Below are 24,437 nucleotides of genomic sequence, written 5' to 3'. Positions count from 1 at the left end.
CTCGTCTTTCTCTTCTAGCTGTGTTGTTTATCCACTCCATTCCTCACTGTCCAGTGAAGACCAGCAGTCTGTGTTCCTGAAGCCCCCTCTAGGAGTTACCAAGGTCATCATATCTACGAACATTGCAGAAACGTCCATCACCATTGATGATGTGGTCTTTGTGATTGATTCTGGGAAAATGAAAGAGAAAAGGTATTGGGATTATTCTGGTGGAACTGTGATCTCAGAGAATGATGTGTTCTGCATGGTATCTGTTTAAAAAAACTGTCCAACACATCAGAGTCTGAATTCATATCTGTTAAAGAGCCGGAGAAAATCTGAAAGGGCCTCGTTCTGCAGCTTACTGTGTGCACAAAGCTCCCATTGATTCCGTGGGAGTTTCATGCACGGCCCTGTTACAGACGTGCATCCATAGTGTTGGTAGTTATGGCCTTCCAAAAGTTGGCAGTACCTCTCTGCTTGAGCTTTGGTGTCGGTGCTCTTCGCCTGCTTGAAGGGAAACTCCCATCCTCATCCATTTTGACTTGTTTCTTCTTGTAGGTACGACCCCAGCAAAGGAATGGAAAGTCTGGAAGACACATTTGTGTCCAAAGCCAATGCATTGCAAAGGAAAGGGCGGGCAGGGCGCGTAGCCTCTGGAGTCTGCTTTCATCTTTTCAGTAGCCATCACTACAATCACCAGCTTATAAAGCAGCAGTTACCCGAAATACAAAGAGTGCCTTTGGAACAGCTCTGTCTCAGGTAAACCATTATCAACGTCATCGGTCTTAAAGGGCCGGCCCCCAGGAGGTCCTCTCTCTCCAGGCTGGAGCAGCAGAGTTGTCACACCCCTACCAAGCTCCTGACATCATGGGAACCAGCAAGCCCCCCTCTCGTCACTTTTGTTTTGTTGATTGGCTGTTGATTGCTCTCATCTCTCACTGACTAACACTCTACCTCTGCTTCAGGACCTTGGTCTTCCCACCCACCATGTTACTGCTTACCCTCTCCCTCAAACCCATCCTCCACACACCATTTCCTTGGCTGGCCCCACCCCTATAAACAAAGGCAGTGCTAACAAGATATTCCTCTGAGCACTTTGCTGGTATGTTGCATTCCTTTCCTGCAGCCTCATGTTTGTTGTCTTTTTAAATTACAAATTCTTTTGGAGGTAGAGGGACTACTACGTCTTCTAACGTGTTTGCACGCAGCCTCGTTCAATTCCAATTAGGCACTACTGCAATATAAATATTAAAGAGGGAGGCCTTTGACGTTGGACCTCATTCCATACATTCCTTTACAAAATGGAGACTTCTAGGATGCAAAACAATGCCAGTAATTTAGGATTAGAAGGTACTTTTGCAAAGCCAAAGCCCAGTGATGTAAATGGGAGTCTTTGCATTGACTTGAATGGGCTCTGAATCAAGTCTATGGGATCAAAACTCTTCCCTAATTCTTTTGAGCCGCTTCCCAAGTTGAATTATGCCTTATTGGCTCTTGACCAGGAGGAATGGCAACCTGTTAGCTTTATGGTTTGAGGGGCCTGTACAAAAAGATGGGTCTTGCACCATGTTGTGACGGTCATCGGATCTGAGCGTGTCCTGATCTGCAGTAGTAGCAGATTCCCTAGTCATTAGTTAGCTCACAGCCCCTGCAGCTGCAGTGGCAAAGGGTGGGGAAGAGGCCGTCTGGGATAGGCTAGCCAGTGCCTGTTAAGGGCTTTAAAGATAAGGATCAGCATCTTGAAGAGGATCAGGAAGTCAGTAGGGAGCCAGGGTGGACCATGGAGGACTGGTTGGCTGTGGTCCCATTGGCATGCCTATCTAGAAAGCAGGCCATGGGGAGGGCATTCTCAGTGATTTGGAAAAAGTTTGCGGCTTTGTCCTATGTCAGCAGACTGAGTTGTCGTCTTTTTCCTTAAGAATTAAGATTTTGGATATGTTTTCTGCACATGGCCTTCAATCTGTCTTATCCCGCCTGATTGAGCCACCAAGAATTGAATCTCTGCGTGCATCGAAAGTGCGACTGCAGGACTTGGGCGCTTTAACTCCAGATGAAAAGCTCACCCCCTTGGGGTATCACTTGGCCTCCTTGCCTGTGGATGTGCGGATTGGAAAACTAATGCTGTTTGGCACCATTTTCCGTTGTCTGGATCCTGCACTAACGATAGCAGCAAGTCTGGCCTTTAAGTCCCCTTTTGTAAGTATGCCACTCTAATAAACTACATCTGTGTGTCAGAATTTGAAAGTAATGTGTTGTATTCATAAGTGAATATTGCAGTCTACTGCAACATATTAATCTTAAATTTCTTACCAGTTCCACTTACTGCACAGAGCATCTTTGTGTTAGTTTGAAATGTTTTTGTGTCTGAACTGGAAATATTCATATCATAAGTACATGCAGAGACAGAAGTATCAAGAACAGTTTGATCCCTAATAAAAAGAACATAATATTTTACTGGAGGGTGGAATTCTTTTGAGCAGAATAACTAATTATTGTTTTCAAATAATGTAAGTAGAGGCCAAAATAACACCAAGAGAACAGCAGTCCTGTTCAAGAGTATGAAATTGATCAAAGCTTGAAGTGATTATAAATATTAACGAGTACATAAAGCTTCAATTTTTAATTCTTGCTGAGCCCAGAAGTACAATCTATGAATGTGTGTGCAAGGAATAGTCCTCGTGAAATTATAGGTGTGTGCTTTACATATCCTATGCCAACCTGTGTTTGGAAGCAGTGGTGTTAGTGTTCGTGGGGGTTATGAAGCTGACAGTTCTGAGCTCTGAATATAATGTTGATTCCTGATCTCAGGCTGTGTGTGTGCACGTCCGCTTAGCTTGTAAAATCAGCTGTTTGTTCTGTAGTTTTTAGATATCTGTCTAAAGCAATATACAACCTCATCGCAAAGATCAGGACTGAGCATTCCATCTCAGTATATGGCTTTGCCAGCTATAGTTAATGGTACCGACAGTCTCTATTGTGGACAATACAATCATGAAATTGCCTCTGCAAATCCCTCACCGTCGGAGTTGCGTAAGTCTGGAATGTATTAGAGCGGCATAATTGTGTTTGGTGCCCATACGTCAGCCGCAGATCTGTTTTGTTGAATCATGGTTCCAAAATGCCCCATCCCATAGCCATTCTCTTTCCATAGAAGATAGGTGGCTTTCAGACTTTCTCTTCCCTCCTCTTTCCTTCTCCATTGTACATTTCTCCTTTTAGCTTTAACTGAATGAAATTGTTAGGGGTTTTAAAGATATGGTTTTGATAGGTTTTGGCCTTGTGCAGGTCCAGAGCAGGGCTCTGCTTTTAATTATTTCTTTCCTGAGCCACCAGTTGACATATGGAGGGCCTGGTGCAGGGGCATTCCCCTCTCAAGTGTTTCGGCTGTGAGACATTCATTCCCAGTCAGAAGGGGGAAGGTGGTAGGCTCAGGGTTTTCTCTAGTGTAGACAAGGCCTTTCTAATGCTTCCTAATCTCCTCCAATGAGGTCTGCAGAGGCCGTTCTCTGAAAGAGAAAGGAAGGTTGTTCCCCAGCATGTTGCTTCTGCAGATGCAGCCTGATCCTCCCTCCTTCTGTTTCTTGACAGTTACGTGATTGAGAGTAGGGGAAACAGAGTTGCTTAGGACTGTTCTGGAAGTGAAGCTTTTTAGAATATCAAATCTGTGGTCAGTATGCATTCCTCCCCTAATGAATATATTGCTTAGGGATGGTTCTGGGACCAGTGGATCACAGCATGCAACTCCGACAGCGGAGTCTGCGTAGGCAATATACCCAGATGACTTCCGTTACTGCTTAGGAAACATTTTTTGTCATGGATATGAGCACTGCATTCAGTAGCTTACTGGTCATGTAAGAAAGACAACGTGCCTCCCCGATGAGAAAGCACCTGCTTTGAGCAACGACGGGAGAAGCAGAGATGAAATGTGTCAATCTATTTATTTAGGTGTCTCCATGGGATAAAAGGGAGGAAGCGAACAAAAAAAAGCTGGAATTTGCAATAGGAAACAGTGATTACCTGGCTCTTCTCCAGGCTTATAAGGTGAGCTAAAAATCAGTGACCCAGATCCAAAGTGTGTCCGTGTTCTGAAATTCAAGGCATCATTCATAAAGTTTGGTTTTTCCATTATTTAGGGATGGCGCTTGAGTACCAAAGAGAGTTCTCGTGCAAGCTACAGCTATTGCCGGGAGAACTTCTTATCAGGAAGAGTTCTTCAAGTAAGTCAGTTTTGATTCGGTATTTTTCACGATTATTTTTAAAAAGACAGTAATCTCCATCATCTTGTCAATCACATCCCTCTTTATTTCACCTCCTCTCCCTGCCCCATCCTTCAGATCTTCCAAGTTCAGCCGCGAGCTGGGAAATATTACTGACTGTCTGAGCCTGTAATCCTAGTGTAACCAGATATGTTTAACTTCAAAATCAACCCGAGGCTCAGACCAATGTTGGAATATTTCAGCTCAGAAGGAATTGACTCGAGAAAGTTCTGAACAATGGCAAAAGCTGGGTTTGGGAACCTGTCAACCTTAACGGCAAGCTCTCCCTACTCTGTTTGATTGGATAACGTCTTCAAATGGGTGCCATTTCCTGGAGTTCTCACATATCCGCTGGTTGTCTTACTGCAAGCAACCGAAGTGATCATAGGTGATGGCGAGAGATGCCAAAGGATAGTCCTTGTGATTGGTGTTTTAACTGGGGAATCTGGTGTGAATTAACCTCATATGCACGTGGCACTCTTCAAGGCTTTCTGTTGACTTGTAGGAAATGGCGAGCCTAAAAAGGCAATTCACAGAGCTGCTGTCGGACATTGGATTTGTGAAGGAGGGGTTAAGAGCCAGGGACATGGAGAAGAGGTGGTCTCGAGGAGACGGTGTTTTGGATGCTACAGGAGAAGAGGTAACTGGAGCGTTAGTGCTTTAAACTGCTGCTTTGGTCTCTAATCGGCCTTTGTAGCAACGTTCGGTGTGGTGTGCTTGCTGGAGCTGGCTTGTCTCACTATCCAATGTGATTAGTGGTCGCCATTTTCTTCTTTTTCAATCTACCATCCCTCCTCCCTTCTACTTTGGAGACTCGTATTGTAATATAGGTCTGGGGTCAGACACTGAGGGAGTTAGCCGCTGGGAGATTTTATACTCTTGGTTCTACAGCAACAAATCTGAGGTGCATGCACACTGTCTAATGAATAACCACTCTGCCATAGCCCTGTGGCAGGACATGCAATTCCCACAGCGTGGATCTGCACAGGCAGTGCGATTGGAGGTGGGTCGCTTTTCTGCACTCTCCTAGTGCGGCTTTCCAGTATAGCCCTAATGAGAGCTGTAATCACAACGGGACAGAGGTGTAGATGACTGTTGCGAGGTCCATGTTGGAAAGGATGGCTGCGCTCTCCTGGCCAGTTCTGTAGCGTGGAAGGCACTATGAGTGAATCCAGGGAGCATAATAGATCCAAGGAAACCGAATGTCTGGTATGCACCATCCGACTGTTTTTAACCTCTAGTTAATTATCAATTGAAGGAATTAACCACTGGAGTAGTTAAGGCCTTGTCCACGCTGTACAGTTCACTTGAGTGACTGGCACACTGGTGTGACCACTCAAACTGGCCCGGCCCGAGTGAGAGGTGAGAGCAATCACACTCGAGTTGCTGGATCCACACTGGTGCTGCACTCAGTCAGGTCAGGTGCTAGGCCTTCTGGAGGCATTTCCCATGGTTCTTAGCAGCTCATGGTTCATATCCATGCTCTAATCAGAGCTGTCTTGTGAATTCTTTCACAGCATATTGTGGGATAACTTGTCTGTTCTTTCTGGGCACATGTGCAGATGTGATCTTAGCCCACCAAGTCAGTAAAGTAACCCACTTCCAGGTTGGTGCACACTAGATTGCTGTCTATGGCCTACATTCCAAACAGTGTGAAGGCATGGATCCAACCTGGAGCAATGACCTATTCTAGATATGTTCATATATCTCACTCATGGCCATATTATCTGTGCACTGATACCAAATGTTGCAATTAATGCAACTCTCATTTTGGGAACAGGAGATAGATACTGGGTATTAGATGTGGTTGAGGGCATTTCAGCCCTATGAAAGCAGGAGTGTGCTTTGCTAAGGAGATCACGCAGGCCGCATGGAGCAGTAGAGACAGCTGATGTAGGTTTTAATAGCTGTGGAATCTCCTTATGCCGACTGGCAGGTCTGGAGCAGGACACCAAGCATAGAATGGTGAGACTACATCATCGTGCGGACCTGGGATGGTTTGTGATTTACCCTAGGAATCAACTACTTAGTAGCATGGAATAAATGTTTGAGGAGTGTCCAGATTAGCTGACAAACATATTAACTATTGCAAATTAATTGGCAATTTAGTTTAATTAAAGGTTAAAAAAAAGTATAGTCAAGAGTGCAGAATCCATTAACTGCTCCTAATATGAAGTTACATAGTTGGCTCAAAAGGAGGATACCAACAGTGTCAGTAATTTAGTTTTAATATGAAGTCATGTTCTATAGTGAATCAAGAAATCCCTGGTTTTCGTTGAAGGGTCACTGGTATAAGGCATGTAGGTAGTAACCTGGAATTGTAGTACTTATTGTATGTATTTATTTCACAGGCAAACTCTAATGCAGAGAACATCAAGTTGATATCAGCAATATTATGTGCTGCTCTGTATCCCAATGTTGTCCAGGTAAGAGGGTGCTTTTTTCCTTTTCCATCTTCATTTGCGTCCCGCTCCCTTTTGAGTGGCAGATCTGTACTGAATGCTTTGATTCTGCAAAAAGAATGAGGAGTACTTGTGGCACCTTAGAGACTAACAAATTTATTTGAGCATAAACTTTCGTGGGCTAAAACCCGCTTCATCGGAATGGAAAATACATGCAGTGGAAAGTACAGTAGGAAGATATATATATATATATACACACAGAGAACATGAAAAAATGGGTGTTGCCATACCAACTCTAACGAGAGTAATCAATCAAGGTGGGTTATTCTCAGCAGGAGACAGACTGCCTCCAGTTTAAGGCTATGATACCTCCACTGAGCATGCTGCCCCTATTGCTTTAGGCCTTGGCAACTGAACTCCCATTTACAAACTCATGTAGCCGGCTACTGCTGTTATTCCAAGACTTCTATTTTGAGAGTGACCTTAAGATGCCAGGCGCATGCATCAGGAACCACCATACGCCACAGTCTGAACATGAGCAGAAGGAAATGAATTCTGGGACGAAAGCTGGAACGTTTTAAAACCGACCCCCAAACTGTATCGAGTAGTTTTGCAGAGTGCTGACAGTACTCTGGTAATGGGGTCTAGATGCTTCCAAAGTCACCTCTGGGCTGAGACCAAGCAAAACCATATCCTAAAAAGCATTTGTTTGAGAGTTACGAGCAACTGAAAATATTGGGTTAGCTGCAAGCTGGAATGCAACACAGAAGCCTTTCTTAATGTCTACTGTAATACTAAGGGGGGAGGTTTAGGTTGGATATTAGGAAAAACTTTTTCACTAGGAGGGTGGTGAAGCACTGGAATGGGTTACCTAGGGAGGTGGTGGAATCTCCTTCCTTAGAGGTTTTTAAGATCAGGCTTGACAAAGCCCTGGCTGGGATGATTTAGTTGGGGATGGTCCTGGTCTGAGCAAGGGGGTTGGACTAGATACTTCCTGAGGTCCCTTCTAACCCTGATATTCTATGATTCGTGTTGGTATTGCCATAGTAATAGACGTGGGGAAAAACTGCTTACTTGGGGCAGGAGGTGTGAGAGAGAAAGAGAGAGATTTATTTTGTTACTATTTATTATCTTCATTTTTAGGTGAAAACCCCCGAGGGGAAATACCAGTATACCAGTGCAGGAGCAGTTAAATTGCACCCAAAGGCAGAGGAGTTGAAGTTCGTTACAAAAAATGACGGTTACGTTCACATTCATCCTTCCTCGGTGAATTATCAAGTAAGGATTTTTTTCCAACTCAGTAAAATACATTGTCTACATTTAAAAAAAAGACATTACTTCAACTAAATGCTGCTTGGATTATGAACTAGAGTACTGACCAGTCTTAAAAATACAGCAACGGCATGATTGAAATCCTCTCAGTGGTGGGTTTTAAAGAATGGCACAGATCACAGGTAAGAACCTCTGTTACAACAGACGACAGAAACTCAAATTATGAAGTTAAGTTTGTAGGGTCAAGCAACTTCATGGCCCAGATTTTCACAATTGCAAGAACACACATTCATGCGGAGTTACCACAATTGCAGGGGGTTGTGCCTGTAGGACCACCACAATTGTCCATGCAATCTCAGGAATTGTGCATGAAATGGCAACTGTTTATGCATGTAGCATCTTTACACAGGCAAATTGACTGAATATGTGGGCTCATATTTCTACCACTGAAATACTTTATTTGTAAATAATTCACTGTTGAAATGCACAGTATCACTTCTTCATATGAGATAAATGATCTGGAGAAAGAGGTAAAAAGTGAGGTGGCAAAGTTTGCAGATGATACTAAACTGCTCAAGATAGTTAGGACCAAAGCAGACTGGGAAGAACTTCAAAAAGATCTCAGAAAACTAAGTGATTGGGCAACAAAATAGCAAATGAAATTTAATGTGGATAAATGTAAAGTAATGCACATTGGAAAAAATAACCCCAACTATACATACAATATGATGGGGGCTAATTTAGCTACAACTAATAAGGAAAAAGATCTTGGAGTCATCGTGGATAGTTCTCTGAAGACGTCCACGCAATGTGCAGGGGCGGTCAAAAAAGCAAACAGGATGTTAGGAATCATTAAAAAGTGGGGAGAGAATAAGACGGAGAATATGTTATTGCCCTTATATAAATCGATGGTACGCCCACATCTTGAATACGGCATACAGATATGGTCTCCTCATCTCAAAAAAGATATACTGGCACTAGAGAAGGGCAACTAAAATGATTAGGGGTTTGGAACGGGTCCCATATGAGGAGAGATTAGAGGCTAGGACTTTTCAGCTTGGAAAAGAGGAGACTAACGGGGGATATGATAGAGGTATATAAAATCATAAGTGATGTGGAGAAAGTAGATAAGGAAAAGTTATTTACTTATTCCCATAATACAAGAACTAGGGGCCACCAAATGAAATTAATGGGCAGCAGGTTTAAAACAAATAAAAGGAAGTTCTTCACCCAGCGCACAGTCAACTTGTGGAACTCCTTGCCTGAGGGGGTTGTGAAGGCTAGGACTATAACACCGTTTAAAAGAGAACTGGATAAATTCATGGAGGTTAAGTCCATTAAAGGCTATTAGCCAGGATGGGTAAGGAATGGGGTGTCCCTAGCCTCTCTTTGTCAGAGGATGGATGGCAGGAGAGAGATCACTTGATCATTACCTGTTAGGTTCACTCCCTCTGGGACACCTGGCATTGGCCACTGTCGGTAGACAGGATACTGGGCTAGATGGACCTTTGGTCTGACCCAGTACGGCCGTTCTTATGAGATCAAATGCAATAATTTTCTTTGAAGTTGATGATCTCCCATTAATAAAGATAACATGAGGGAAACCTACCATTGAACGGGTGTTCTTTTTATTAAAGTGGTACATGAGGTAACGCTGTTCTCCTTTTCGAGGATACAAATTAGCTGTTAAAAATCCATATTAGATTATTAAATATAATAGCCTATTGGAGTATTGTAAAACTTAAGTGTTTATAAATCTATCCTGGTGAATCAGTCTGAGTCTAAACTAACATAAGAATGAACTACTTACCCCTCAAACACTCCTTGCTATCCTACCTGGGTGTGGGGAAGTCAAGGCACTGTCAGTAATTGGCGGATTTCCTATAGGCCCTGTTGCTGAGGTGGGTCCTGAGGAGAGATTGGAAAGACAAGAGGGTAGTGTCCTAGAAGATTAGCTCAGGGAGGCCATACTATGAGCAGGGGCAGTATGGAAGAGGCGTAGACATTTGTGGGAGATTCTGATGAAGGGCAGAAGAGAGCGCGCACGGGAGACGAGGTGGAGGAGACAGGATTATGTTATACGTGACATTGTGAGCTCTGCAATGGCACGTTTTAGAAATACAAACAAATCAATGCCATGTGGTCCCTGCGAGCAGCTGCAGCAAAACCCTCTTGCACTCGCGGGAAGGGCAGCTGTGCGGAGGAAGCGGGCAATGACTCCCAGGTAGATTCTTACCAGCAATCCCCTCTCCCCGGAGGAGAGCGCACCATGCATCCAGCCGCTCCTCCCCATCCTTGCTGTCAGTCTGTGGTGCTCAAAAGGGACACAGATATCACAGGATGAATAGAGGCACCTGTCTCAGTAGAATGAGACCGGAGGGGAGAACAAGCAGAGCCAATGGCCTGTCCCACCACCCAGGGTGGATAAAAATCAATGATGGTTTTGAAAAAATAGTCAGATTTTTTATTTAAATTGGATTTTTTTTTATCTTGTTGTTGAAATTATAAGTTTTTCTTCTTAAAATGAACTGTGAATTAAAAACAAAATATGTTAAAGCCTAAACTTACCCCTTAGAACAGTGGTTCCCAAACTTGTTCCGACGCTTATGTAGGGAAAGCCCCTGGCGGGCTGAGCCGGTTTGTTTACCTGCTGTGTCCACAGGTTTGGCCAATCACGGCTCCCACTGGCTGCGGTTCACTGTTCTAGGCCAATGGGGGCTGCGGGAAGCGGCGGCCAGTACGTCCCTCGGCCCACGCCGCTTTCTGCAGCTCCCATTGGCCTGGAGCAGCGAACCGCGGCCAGTGGGAGCCGCGATCGGCCAAACCTGCGGACGTGGCAGGTAAACAAACCTGCCCGGCCCACCAGGGGCTTTTCCTGCACAAGCGGCGGAACAAGTTTGAGAACCACTGCCTTAGAACATTGAAATAACAAAATAAATATACTGACTCCATGACCTTCTATCACAAACACTGAGTTAGAGGCTGCTTTTCTGTATAAAGAAAGAATTGGGGAAAACATCTAACGTTTGAGGCCAAGCTTTATCAATATGGCACAATAGGTCAGCCCGAGTAACTTAGGAGACTGGATCTTTTTCAAGAGACAAGCGAGTAAGAACTGAAGTGCCAGTCACTTTTGTTTAGGCATATTTGAAAATGTTCCCAGGCTGATGTGAAATAATCAATTTAATTCAGTAACTGCAGTTAATCCCTCGGTTTAATAAACCCTGTAGTTTTAAGTGTGAAATATGTTTTGATAAGAGACGTTTGTGTGTCTAAAACATTTAAGGTTTGTTTTTTTTATAATAAAAATAAATTGTATATGCTGTTTTATACGCACAGGGTAGCGAGCAAGCCCGTAGTCTGCAGGGGAATGGGAATCAGATTTATTCCTTAACTGACTGAACATGTGCGCTCAGTGACACTAATGTAATCACCATTCTTACTCCTAACTGACTGCAATCTTCTGGCATTGAATGTTCCAGACCAGGCACTTTGACAGCCCCTACTTGGTGTACCACGAGAAGATCAAAACCAGCCGTGTGTTCATCCGGGACTGCAGCATGGTGTCGGTGTACCCACTGGTCTTGTTTGGAGGAGGGCAGGTCCACGTGCAGCTGCAACGGGGGGAGTTTGTCATTTCGCTTGATGACGGATGGATTCGTTTCGCAGCAGCCTCCCACCAGGTAATGAAACCCACGAGCAAGATTGTGAGTGCTTCAAACCTTGCTCTGCTTCTGCAACATGCAGAACATGCAGGTGTAGAGTACAGAGGAGAAGTCATTTCATGATATTTGGGGGGGTGTTTCCCTGTTTGCTTCAGGTGGCAGAGCTGGTGAAAGAACTGCGCTGTGAACTAGACCAGTTACTCCAGGATAAGATCAAGAATCCCAGCATGGATTTATGCACGTGCCCACGAGGATCCCGTATCATTAGTATGATTGTAAAGCTTGTGACCACCCAGTAATCTAAGAAGCACTTTTCTAAAGACCCACTGCTAACTGCTGCTCGGAAATGGATTCTGGTACCGCAGTGTTTTTGTACTGTCAGAGTGTGGCGCTGATCCGGGTAGAGCTAAACTGGTAAATGCCATTTTAGCTTTCGGAAAATAGTCAAAGAAATAAACCTAAGCAAAATGGCTTCTGCCAAAAATGAAAGGGCTCACGGAACAAACTAGGGAGTGGGAAGCTGGCAATTCTCATGATAGTAATAGAAAACTCCAAATCAGAGAAGAAAAGCATAGAATTTGTTTTTTTTTTTAAAAATGAATTCTGTTCAGTGCTGGAAGTATGTTTTATGTAGTCTCATTTTGGTCAGTGTTTGTATTTTTTCCGGTATAGCACTTTCAGCTGACTTTTGTGAGGAAGATCAAGGAATCACGTGCCATGCAGCTTGCCCTTGGAGCAACATAATTATCTGGGCGGAGAGAGCGAGAGAGCGCGCGTTACCTGGTCAGGCTGCCCAGAACTTTTCTAAATTCAGTATAAACTACTTGGCCAAGAATTGTACCTTCCCCCACTGTTGAGTCTGATATCTGCACTTATCAATCATTTTAGGATACAGCAGATGTTAAATGAGCTCAATTTAAGGACTGGTACGTGAGTTGGTCATTAAACTAGTGGATTGTCTTTAAAACTAAGTGTGTTGGTCCCTCATCAGTGTGCTAAGCGGGTCTGCCCCTAGTTATTCATTGAGCTGAATGTTTGTGCTTGTTTGAACCTGGCTCTGACAAGTCCCACTAGGATTTCGTATCCTGCCCGGGTGTAGTGGGGTTGCACCACGATTGTTATAGAGCAGTGGTGCCCAAACTTCTCCCCCATACCAGTAATGGAATCTGTCCATGCCCCCCCACCCATTACTGCACAGCCCAGGCTTCCACAGCTGAGGAGTTTGGGCTGAAGGCGGAGATGGGGGCAGAACTGGGGATGGGGGACGAGCTGGGGCAGTCCCCATCGTTCATTCTTGACTCAAAAGCTATAGCACCTCCTTGATGATCAGCGGGTGAGTGGAGAGAGAGCCAAGACAGTGCAAGCTTCAGGCTTCATTCCTTCCTCCACATGCACCACCTGCTCTCCTTAAGCACTAAATAGAGCAGACGTCTCCCACCGACACAGCGCTGTCCACATGGGCGCTTCTGTCAGTGTAACTTAGGTCACTCACAGGTGGTTTTTTCACACCCCTAAGCAACATAAGTTATACCAAGAAAAGTTCTAGTGTGGACATATCCCTCCATGGAAAACAGGCTAACCATTGAGGCCGTAGCAGTACAAACACTGAAAACGCAGGAAGCAAACAGACAGTGCCCCTGGAGCTAGATCTGTGAGCAGAACAGTTGTGCAGACAAATCCCGTTTGCTCATTTGCCATGTGCTCATCTAGAAGCAAGTGGGGAGAGAGAAAAGAATCCTTCCCAGGCCTGTGGGAAATGCCTCTCCAAGATTTACCAGCCACTAGCTCATGAGAAGCAGCTTTTACCTGGTACCGGCACTAGGGTCCCGCAACTGGAGCTGAGAAAGGAAAGCTGATGCCCCATTTCACATTCAGCTGAAAGTGATGGAGATGTTGCTGTCACCGCTGGTGTCCTTCCGCTCCCCCTCCCGTTTTGTGTTCTTGCAGTGAAGGCTAAAGGATTATTGCTCTGTCCCTTTTCATGCTGGTCTCCTGTCTGTAATGGAGTTAGCACAAAGTTTTGCTTGGGTCATTCAAGGCCAATAGCCCTACTGACTAGGGTGTGTCGGCACCTGGAGCAGGGCTGTGATTGGCGGCGCGAGGAGACGTACCCCGGGTAGCTCGGCGCGAGCGAATTCACTAAAAATAGACGTGTTGCTGCAGTGGTGTGAGTAGCAGGAGAGGGGCTAGCTGCCGAGTCCGATCCCACCTGAGGTACTTCCAGTCCCTCCCACGACATGCACTGCTGCAGCGCCACTGCTGTTCGGTGAGCTCCCATGATCAGAGCTAGTGTGGGGCTGTCCCCTGGAGCTGGAATTGGTACCTTGCGATTCCAAGCGGCGACATCCTGCACTCTTAGGGGTCCAGGGGGCCACTTGCAGCTGGATTCTTTCAGCATCAGAGTTGTTGGAAGGAGAAACGTGTAACAGTTCTGGCCACAGACACATCTCGCTTTCCAGAACTCGTCCTCTCTTTTAGCATGACTCGTGTGCTCCTATGTGACTGCAGCCCCACCACCGCTGTGAAGAAGGGCCGGGCTAGCATGAGAGGCTCTAACGGCTGGATGAACCCAGTGCACCTTGGCAAAGAGGAAGATTCTGAACCTTTGTGCCGGCCTGTGACAGAGCGCTGAGAGCCAGTAGCCGCCTTCCAAAGTGAGAGCACTAGAGGTCCTGCTCCGTGCATGGCAGCAGTGCCTGGTTACCAAGAATTAACTGGAGAATTTTACTCCAGGCCTCAGTCCTGGTTTGAAATAAGGTCATAACATGAAGGGGATCCTCTGAACACAAAGATCTTATGTGAGCAGAGCTGGCCTCTCCCAGCTCAGAAGAGCCTGCTGAGAGCTTGACCATGTGGTTACTCTCCGTTCCGAGGACTTTGGCGTTGAGGTTTCTCAGCTCAGAAGGCTGCAGAGGTTGGGGGCATGAGCTGTGACGTAACGTGGCGCTGCTGAGGTTTGTCTGACAGAGGCGTTTAATGCATATTTCGGGACAGAAGCAGGGTGAGGTTCTAGTGCATGAGGCTGCTGCAACACTTTCTAGGTGGTTAGTAATCAAGGAGGCTGGTAAACACCATGTAATAGGGAAAACTGCGGGTCGGACTTGAGGGGCATCAGCAGAGCTGCGGGAGGGGGACGACTCCAGGGCCAGGGGCATCAAGTCAGGCCTGAGAGGCATTGGCAGAGCAGTGGGGAGGGAGTGGAGCCCAGGGCTGGGCTAGCAGGGTCAGGAGTGAGGGGCACTGGCAGAGCGCTGTGTGGAAAGCTCATCCCAGGCCGGGCTGTGCTCTGCCAGCACCATTAATCTGGGTTTTTTTCTAGTCTAAATTTCATGTCAGTTTCTTTTTATCAAGTTGCTCTTTTGTGGCCCAGAGCGCCCCCATTAACCCTTCCTCGCCTTCGCTGCCAGGAAAGGGTCCCAGTGTCTCGGCTCTGTCGGCTCCCTTTCATGGGGTGTGTCCGGCCGCCCTGCCCCCCCAGGGCTTCACTCCCGCCCCATTGCCTTTGCTGGGGCAGCCCCACTGGGTCCGGGCGCGGTGCCTGGCGTGGGCTGTTTTTTTCCCCCGTCCCACAACACCGCCGCCGGCAAATAAACCAGCCCCCACCTTTGCAGCGCCTTTGTCGCCCTGCTCCGTACACAGAGCGAGCCTCAGGCCTGGGTCCAGCTTGGCACCTTGTCTGGGCTGGCGCCCGGCCCCAGCCCCCCCCTCGGTAGCTTGAGCCTGGGACAGCAGCTAGTCCCCTCCTCTCATCTCTCCCTGTAGCTCCCTGCCCCCCACACACTTCCCTTCTGCGGGAGCCTTGCAGGCTCAGCGGAGGTGGAGGCGGCTCGGGGGAAGGGGAATTCCTGGCCTTTAGGTCTCTGAGCTGGGGGAGGGCAGCACAGTAAGGGGCAGGCTCTGCCCCCCCCAAGAGCTCACAGGCCAAAGGGGAGGCCAGAGCAGACAGCTGAGCCAAGGGGGGGTTGGGGGTGGGAACAGCCCCTATCACTGCTTGGTCCTAGTAGGTCTCCGGCTCCAGCTCACCAAGAGCAGGATTGAGCCCCGCTTGCCGAGTGGCGTTACACGAATCACACAGACCTGCCGGGAGCTGGCAGGACCGTGGGCACAGCCGCCCGCTGTCGCTGCCCGGGGTTGGGAGCTGCCACCTGGAACCAGCTGAGCCTGTGGGCGATGGGGAATCGGTGGGACGTGAGACCCATTCGGGTTAAGGCTGCAGTCACCACATTGCGCAGTCACTGAAGCTTGGTTCCTTACTGTATTGTTATGCACCTAGTGCTTGCAACCCGCTGTAGCCAACTGATCTGTGAGTGCCCCGTGGCCTGAGGTTCCAAACGTCTGCCCACATTGGAATGTAACCCCTCTGGGAAAGACAGCAACCCCCAGGCCCTCAACGCGCGCACCCAGCCGCTGGCTTGGCCCAGAGCGTCTCACCCGGAGCTGAGCCAGTTGATCCCCACCAGTCCCAGTGCTGGAAACACGGCAGCGCCGGCAGCCAGGCCTGGGAAGGGCAGTGCCATGCAACTTGGTCTTGCCACAAAGCAAGCCAGGACGTATGGCACAGGGTCCGAGGCAGCTTTGTGTGACGCCTGCCACTGTGCGGGGCCATCGGACTCTGCTCCAAGGCAGGGCCAGGGAGTGTGAGCCAGGAGACTGATGGATGCTTCTGTAAGGTGAGGCAGGCTGAGGGTCAGAGGGCGGGAGCGGTTTGAGGCCCTTCGGGGGGCTGGAGAGGGGCACGGGGCGCTGCCCTGCAGCAGGCCACTACTAGCGCTTCTCTTGCCTACATGCCTTGAATCCTGTTTTTCCAACCATCCCCTTTTCATTCCTTCCCATTTACCACATGGGAACCCCCCCAGCTCAGAGCTTGTCCTCTGTCCCCCTGTGGGATGTCCCACTCCCCGCCGCCTCCTGTGCGGGGCTGAGCGCTGCACTCAGGACTCATGCTCTGATCCCACCCCCGCCTTGGAGCTACATAAGAACGGCCAGACTGGGTCAGCCCAATGGTCCATCTAGCCCAATGTCCTGCCGTCCAGCAGCAGCCGGGACCAGACGCTTCAGAGGGAATTAACAGAACAAGGCATCGAGTGATCCATCCCGTCATCTAGCCTCTTCCTAACATTCTGTTCACTTGTTTGACTGCCGCTGCCTATTGAGTGGATGTTTTCAGAGAACTATCCACAATGACTCCAAGATCTTTCTTGAGTGGTAACAGCTAATTAGACCCCATCATTTTATATGGATAGTTGGGAGTCTGTTTTCCAATGTGCATCACTTTGCATTTCTTAACACAGCATTTCATCTGCCATCTTGTTGCTCAGTCACCCGAGTTTGCAAGATCCCATTGTAGCTCTTCGCAGCCTGCTTTCGACTTAAGTAATTTTGTATCAAACTTTGCCACCTCCCTGTTTACCCCCTTTTCCAGATCATTTATAAGTATGTTGAACAGCACCGGTCCCAGTACAGCTCCTTGAGGGACCCTGTTATTTAAGAACAGCCATACTGGGTCAGACCAAAGGTCCATCTAGCCCAGTCTCCTGTCTTCCAACAGTGGCCAATGCCAGGTGCCCCAGAGGGAATGAACAGAACAGGGAATCATCAAGTGATCCATCCCCTGTCGCCTATTCCCAGCTTCTGGCAAACAGAGGCTAGGGACACCATCCTGTGGCCTTCACAACATTCTCTGGCAAATTATTTACCTCTGTTTTTTACTTCTAGCCTTTGTTTCCTCTTTTTTAACCAGCCACTGATCCAAGAGAGGCCTTTCCCTCTGATCCCAGGACTGCTCACTTTGCTTACAAGCTTTTGGTGAAGGAACATGGTCTAAGGCTTTCTGAAGTACACTGTGTCAATGGGCTGTTGACGCCTTCTACCAGCCCTTGGTTCCTCCACCTGAATGCATCGCAGACGGATGTGCGCTTGCTGGCTAAAAGGCCCTCGCTCTCCATGCCTCTGACTCTGCTGCCACGCTCCTTCCCCCAGACATCTCAGAATCATTCTGGCTCTCAAACCCCTCTCCTCCCTTGTTGGGCCGTCAGCCTTGCTCCCCATAAGGAATACGGTCTGCAGAGGAGCAACGTCTGCTGGGGCATGCTGGGGAGGGAAAGTCATGAAACATAGGTTAGAGTGGACCCAGCAGGGAGCGGCCAGGGCCTGAGGACCCTTCTCTCACCCAAGGCTGGGCCTGCAGGGGCTAAGGAGAGTCCCTATAGGTAGGGAGTGGGGCCATTGAGCAAAGCCTGGGACTCAGGGAATGCTCTGGTTGGGTACAGCGGAGAGACGGGGAGTGGGTGCAGTATGGAGGGGAGAACAGACTGTTGTGGAGACCTCGAGAAGAATCAGAAAACTTTGAGCTCTCTGGGGAACTTGGGAATGATGCAGTGGGGGCAGGTTGCCATGAGGTGGCCCTGGCTAGAGGACTGGGAAACCACTCCGGGCTCCGGTTGAAACACCTGTAACTTTATGTAATGGGATTTTCCCAGGGGTACCTTTCTGCTGTCACGTGAAGAGATGGGCTCCGTTCCCTAACAGCACATCACCTGCATGAAATCAAATAAAGGGCAGAAGACACCAATGAAAAGATAGGCAGGCTTTTAATGGCATGATTGACAATCCCCTTTTCAGAACAAATCTAATTATGACAGCTGCGTCTGATGCATCATCAGCTGGTCCAGGACATGATCCGGCAGTTGGCAGGTGGATTTGTACACAGCAGGGTCTCTGTGACGCATGCCAGGCTGGATGGCTGAGACGTTTGCCATGCAGTTAGCCCAGCTTCGCCGTCCTTGGTGGTAGTTGTACATTCTAGTTGCGATGTGTAAACATTCTAGAGTGGCTTTCCTAACGAATGCGCAGAACGGATGGAGGTGGAGCCGTGGGCCCCAGGAGCAGGGCCGGGCAGACAGGACTGGGGAGCAGAAGGCCTGGCTCCCGGTCAGAACACTTTGCTTGGCTGAGAAGGAAATTAACAGAGTTGCTCCAGGTGTAGCGTCTGCAGTTAAGAGCCAGGTGCCATCACTTCGGACAGAGCGCGACAAAGGTGCCAGCACGTAATACAGCACCGGGGCAGTGACACCTGTTTCCAAAGATACTGTTTCCCTGGCTTTCCCTCACAATCCCCCTGAGCCCCATGTATGCTCCCTGCCGGCACTCGAGGAATACAGGGCCGGCCGTGCCGCTGACTCCAGTGGGTGTAAGCGGGAGGAGAGCGTTTCCATGGTGTAAGGGACAGCGCAAGCCCCCCCCAGTCTCTGCCAGTGAGCACCGCAGGGGCCCCATAAGCACCCTAGAGGCCCGCTGGTGTGGGGGTGATCTCACGGCTCAGGGGCAGCGCGTTCACCTCCATTCCTGGTGGGACAGGTTTGAGGTCCAAAGGGGAGACTAGAGCCCTGAATTCAGCAGCAGCCTCACCGGTGGCTCCGCGCCGTGGGCTGAGGGCGCATTAACGTACAGCGTGTGACTTTGTTTATTTACAGGTGTGTGAACAAAAGGAAGGAAAAATCCTTGTTCTTTCTGCAAGGTCCGCCCCCCCCCATCCCCCTCAGGCAGTGCTGGCTGCAGGGGCTGGCTAGAGGGGCTAACCCAGAAAGGTCTGCAGGGTCTGACAGCCCCTAACCCCCGAGACAGCAAGACGGACTGACTGGACAGGCCCCGCCAGGAGCAAAGCTGCTAGAAGGAGGGAACGATGTAGTGAATAGCGCGCACAAGGTGGGGGCCACGGGACCGGCTTCTGGCCATCAGTCACAGCCCAGCCACCACGCGGACGCAGAGCCCATCTCTGAGGGGGAACTAGCCCCACTTTTAACAGCTTTGCACTGGTGTGACCCCCGGGGCAGATAAAAAGCAGCCCCCAGCTAGCGCTGGCCAGCAGTGGGCACTTGGGATCACCACGTGTTGTGCGCTTCCTCATGCTGTGGGGCAATGACGCCATCACCGCTGTTACTGGCCTGGGGGCAGCCTGGAGCAGGGCAAACCCCCTCCCATGCAGGCTGGGCTCCACCAGTACAGGTGCTTCCACTGCTCCTCAAGGGGACTGCAGCGGGGCAGCGCTCGCAGGTACGGGGCAGCGAGGGGCGTACCTGAGGCTAGGCCCCAACGCTGGAGAGGCAGCGGGGGGCCTGCAGAGAAGCCCCAGCTATGGATGTATTGCCTGTAGCATTCGGCTAGCCCCCTGCAGGTGAGCGAAGCCCCTCAGCCTGCTCTGCTCACCAAGGTGGGCGTCTAACCTGAGGCAGGGAGAGGGTGCAGACGCTCAGCTCATGGTTCAAACTGGCCTTCACGCTGTGTTACGTTTGTGCCTGTCGGGGTGTGAATACAGAGAGACGGTGCACTGGGCTAAAGGTGTAAACGGAACCCCATTAGTTAAATCAGTGCCAGCCCCGAGGTGGAGCACCCAGGGTAAAAGGGGCTTATTGCCGGTTAGCTAAAGTGGCTTGGGAACAGGTTATGTGAACCCACAGTAAGCTGGGCTTAAACCAAAACAAGCGTGTCCACGGCAGGGTGTGCACGGGTTTGACTGCACCAGCTTAACTAAAGCAGTGCATGTGTGTGTAGACAAGGCCTCCTAACGGAGTGGGTGTGTCCAGCCTGCATACAGCCCAGGCCCAGGGGCACGGCAGGGACTGGAGAAGCTACAAGGGGTAGACAGCAGTGGGAGAAGGCAGCAGGCTCAGGGCCCCAGCCCACGGCCCTTGGCATCAACGTGAGGTATCACGGCCCATGCGGCAGCAAGTTTGCCCCTGTTTATAGTCACACACTGCCTGCTCTGTGGCCGGGCGATCAAAGGGCGCCAGACCCCAACCACCTGAACTGTGGATACAATGCCCGGCTGCTGCTGCCCGTTGCCCACAGTACCTCTCCCTCGCTGCCCCATGGCTGCTCACAGGCCTTGCTGCACACGTAGGCTGTTTCTCCATTCACACTCACGGCAGCAGGTAACGCTCTGTATGGCTGAGACCCTTCACCATGCTCTCCTCCCTGCCCAGCCCCGCACCTTTTGCTGTGGCAACCATGGTACAAGGTGGGTTCAAGAAGTAGGAGCCCCACAGAACCTTCCGCTGGCTGCAGCAGGCCCATTTGCTGACCTTCGTTATGTCACTGGCTTGATGAAGCTCCAGCGGGCTCTGTGCTGTGCTGCGGACCCCCTTGGCCCTGCAAAGCAGCCAGCCAAATGTGCCCTCGCCTGCCCGCCGAGCTGGAGAAATCAGGTCAGTCTCTGTGTACCGCCCTTCTGCCCTCCCTCTGGCCAGCCTCAGGGCCCTTTGTGCTGCCTCTGCTCTCCTAGCCTTGGGGCCGTCTCTGCCCCTTACCCAGAGCATTTCCCTCCCCATGTCCCCCTGCCTAGGCCCGTCGTGTCTCTCCCAGCCCGGAGGAAGCAGGCACTCCGGGGCAGGCAGGGTTTATGGAAGGAGCATGGTGCCAGCCTGCCGCTCAGTCCCGGTGCTGGCAGGAGGGTTTTCCAGCCATTTAAACATGTGTGTGGCTCTTTTCTGAACCCTTTCCAATGTGTAACAGCTCCTGGCCGTGTGGCCCCCCCCCAGCCCGGGACACAGGGGCCGGTTATGGGCTCACTGATGCTGTGTCCCGAAGCCCACGCAGCCTAAAAGCAGGAGGGCTTGGTTACGGCTGACCTTTAACTAAACAATTCGGTGTGGGGCTTTCCCTGGGCCGCCTGGGCCTGGAGGCAGCCACTGGGTTACGGTTTTACGCAGGAGGTCTAGCGCTCAGCTTAAAAAACTCTGGAGGCTGAGATTTGCATGGCTCCAGCAACAGAGGCTTCAAGGAAAACCCTGAATAATGAGAGCGGGAGAGACACTAAAATTGCAAGTGTTGGCAACTCTGCTCATGCTGTACAGAGAAGTCAGCTCACCCCCTGTGTCTACTTGATATTCCCGTTTAGCCCTGCATGACCCCTAGAAGTGTGAGCTGCAGTCTTGGTTGTCAGGAATATGACCTTGCATTTGGCTGTTTTTAATGCCTAGTCTTGCAGTGAGCTCCCTTACCCTGTAAGCCAGAGCGCGCTGTAGGCCAGCCCTGGCCTTATTAGTCTTTACCACCCCCCTGAATCTTTACACCGGCAGCTGGGCGCCTCTGCAGGCCTGGGCGGGCAGCACGTGTTGTATTCTTCTGCCGCTCTCAGCCCCCAGTGCTGGCGTAGCGCAGGTAGGGCTCCCCAGAGCCGTGGGGCCTGGCATTGCCCCCGTGGAGATGAATGGAACATTTTGCCTCTCTCCGACTCTCTGCAGACTCAGGCAGACATGGCGGCATCGGTTACATGTGGCTCATGGTTTTCGAGCATTGCTTCCCAGCCATGAAGGGTAAAGGGGTTTTAAAATGAGAGCTGGGGGTTGGCAGGGGTCACGTGACATCCGGAACTGGGGCCTTAATCTGACCCTGCCACTACATTCACATAGTTTGGGCTGAGAGTGCAGGCGGAGGAAGCCATAAACCCTACCTGCCCAAATCAGCTAGTTATACGCTAGTGTATCAGTAACGGGCCGGCCCATCTCTGGCTGCAAAGCAGCAGCACCTGTCTGTAGTACACAAGAGTCACCCCCCTGCAGTGGTAAAGCCACTGTGCAGCCCCCCCCCCCCCCCCACCACCTGGCAGTGTGACGACAAAGCACAAGGCAGTTCGGTGCAGGGGCACCCGCACAAAAGGCATTCAGTGACACCCACCTCTTTAGTATGGGGCACAGTTTGCTATCCCAGATGGAGGGGGCTGCAATCTGCCCCCCTAGCCCTTGGGCCCCTGGCAAGCTGTCAGTGCAGCCCGGGCTTGGTCACACAAACCCACCTGCCGCCACAGACAGACTGGCCTGGGGGCGTCACCGAGCACCGGTGCCCGGCTCCCTGCAGCAGCTGGTAAAGGTGCGCTTCCCCGCCCGCCTGCTGAGAGATACCTGCAGCTCCTCTCCGCCTGGCCTGCTCTCCTTGCTCAGCGAGCGGCGCTCCCTGGCTCGCGGGGCAGGAGGTGGGTTGTAACCACTGTCAGTGCAAGTACAGCAGGCGAGGCGGGGGGGGGCTTCCTGGAACAACACACTGGAGGGGGGGGGGGGCAGCTCCCTACAGTTCCAGAGCCCTCTCCTCCCAGTGGGCGCAGCGCCCACGCCGGTCCCCTCTCCACCGACTTCGACTGCTGCTCTCTAAAGCTCACGTGTCAGCGCGCTGGAGTGGAGACTGGTATTGCTAAGTGAGCAGGAGAAAAGGGCGGGGTGGGGGGTCAGGCACTAGGCAGGCTGCCTGAGGCGCTGGTTGGTGGTTTGCAATAGCAAGCGTGCGCTGCGGCCGAGCCCGCGGTGGGGCAGCGGTTTCCGGCCGGCGTGGGCGTGGGAGGGAGTGAAGCGCTGAAGTGCAGCGAGCTGCGAGCCGCTCGTGGCTCCGGCGTGTACGGCAGCTCAGTGTACACTAGACGCAGGAGTTAGCCAGCCTGACGGGTTGGCGGCAGAAGATCATTATCTGGCCGTGGCCTTGCCTTCCGCGGACACTTGCCTTCCTTTGGTTGCTGGGCTCGGAGTCTGGGTTTTCCCTCTTTGTCCTTTCCTGGCCAGGCCTGGGGAGGCCAGGGGATCGCCCAGCAGCCCCCGCGCCAGGACTCGGGGTTGAGGGCGGGGAGACGGTTGAACTCGCTGCAGGGCAGCCCCTGGCCTATGCTGCCGGGAGGGCGAAGGACTCTCCCGTCTGGACAGTGACTGGCTTTTGGGGGAAGCACTGAGGTTGCGTGGGGGCAGGCTGGGGCTCCAGGGGGGAGCACAGCTCCACGGGGGAGGAGGAGGAGCTGGACTCGGGGAGGAAGGGAGCCGGCTCTGGAGCTGTTTCAGTGGGGAGTCACTGGGCGCAGTCCCAGCTGTCCTCTGAAGCCTGCAGGGAGAGAGAGGAGAGGGGAGAGGAGATGAGGGGGGTAAACCCAAGGCTCTGGGCTATTTGCCAGGCAATCCCCTGGTGCTCTCACTGGCACGCCAGCCAGTGCCAGCGCACAGGGAGGCCAGCAGCACATGGCCGTGTCTCTGCGGCCCAGAGCAGGGGCCCAATCCGCAGGCTGGCGTTTCTTTCTTGAACTGCCTCAGACCTGACACCGAGCCACCCCCGGGGCCGGGCTGGCTGCAGGGCTCCCGGCTCGGCCTAGGGAGGGGCCAGGCTGGGGTTAACAGCCACACCCCTGTACCATCGCTGAGCCCTGCAGGAAACCAGCCAGTGTCTCATGGCCAGGCCCAGGGGAGATGGACCATGGGGTAGGTGAGTGGGAGAAACGGGCTGATGGTGGGACGGGCAGGTAGACAAGAGCCATCTGCGTCCATGCCGCTGCTCTCTCCCCAGCCTTTCCCTGGTCGCTTCTCCTAAGGCTGCCAGCGCTCTGGGCAGAGACCTGGCCTCCCTCAGGCGGCAGCCAGCACCACAGGGCCCATTGGCACTTTGGGCACCAGCCCAGTGCTTAGGGTTACCATTCGTCCGGATTTACCCAGACATGTCCTCCTTTTTGTGCTAAAAATAGCGACTGGGGGGAATTTGTAAAGCACTCAAAATGTCCGGGATTTCCCCCCTCCCCGGCAGAGCAGAGCGAGCGGCTGGGAGGGCTGCAGGAAAGTCACGGGCTGGACTCCGGAGCAGCTGTAGAGGAGCTCCTCCTCCCCCCCCCCTGCATTCTGAGCCGGCAGTTCCTCCTCCCCTGCAGCCCCGCGCCCCGCTCCGGCAGCACTGTGCAGGGCCAGGGACCGCGTTGTGTGTTGTGCTGGGGAGCTCAGCCACGTGTCCGGCTCACACAGAGCCCAACACCCTGTTCTGAGCAGCACGGTAAGGGGACCAGGGGGCAGGAGAAGGGGCAGGGAGGTTCTGGAGGGGGCAGTCAAGAAACGGGGGGCGGGTCG

General features: G+C 51.1%; 2 protein-coding genes across 4 annotated transcripts in view; one reads left to right on the top strand and one right to left on the bottom strand.

The window, feature by feature from the left end:
- DHX57 (DExH-box helicase 57) overlaps positions 1-12,165 on the top strand; it is a 33,182-nt gene extending 21,017 nt beyond the window's left edge. For both annotated transcript variants that reach the window (XM_034764010.1, XM_034764009.1), the window contains 10 exons: positions 19-192; positions 541-741; positions 1,902-2,178; positions 3,928-4,023; positions 4,116-4,199; positions 4,744-4,878; positions 6,590-6,664; positions 7,784-7,918; positions 11,395-11,595; positions 11,733-12,165. In XM_034764010.1, the coding sequence (XP_034619901.1) occupies positions 19-192; positions 541-741; positions 1,902-2,178; positions 3,928-4,023; positions 4,116-4,199; positions 4,744-4,878; positions 6,590-6,664; positions 7,784-7,918; positions 11,395-11,595; positions 11,733-11,876 (1,522 nt within the window). In that variant the 3' untranslated portion in view covers positions 11,877-12,165. The remainder of the gene's footprint in view (positions 1-18; positions 193-540; positions 742-1,901; positions 2,179-3,927; positions 4,024-4,115; positions 4,200-4,743; positions 4,879-6,589; positions 6,665-7,783; positions 7,919-11,394; positions 11,596-11,732) is intronic.
- A 5,986-nt stretch (positions 12,166-18,151) lies between these two features.
- Positions 18,152-24,437, bottom strand: part of TTBK1 (tau tubulin kinase 1) — a 152,125-nt gene continuing 145,839 nt past the window's right edge. For both annotated transcript variants that reach the window (XM_034764007.1, XM_034764008.1), the window contains one exon: positions 18,152-23,433. In XM_034764007.1, coding sequence (XP_034619898.1) covers positions 23,028-23,433 — 406 coding nt within the window. In that variant the 3' untranslated portion in view covers positions 18,152-23,027. The remainder of the gene's footprint in view (positions 23,434-24,437) is intronic.

This window comes from Trachemys scripta, chromosome 3 (assembly GCF_013100865.1).
Source record: "Trachemys scripta elegans isolate TJP31775 chromosome 3, CAS_Tse_1.0, whole genome shotgun sequence".
Taxonomy (NCBI): Eukaryota; Metazoa; Chordata; order Testudines; family Emydidae; genus Trachemys; species Trachemys scripta.
Note: the sequence above shows the minus strand (reverse complement) of the source record. Positions and strands in the feature narration are given on the sequence as shown.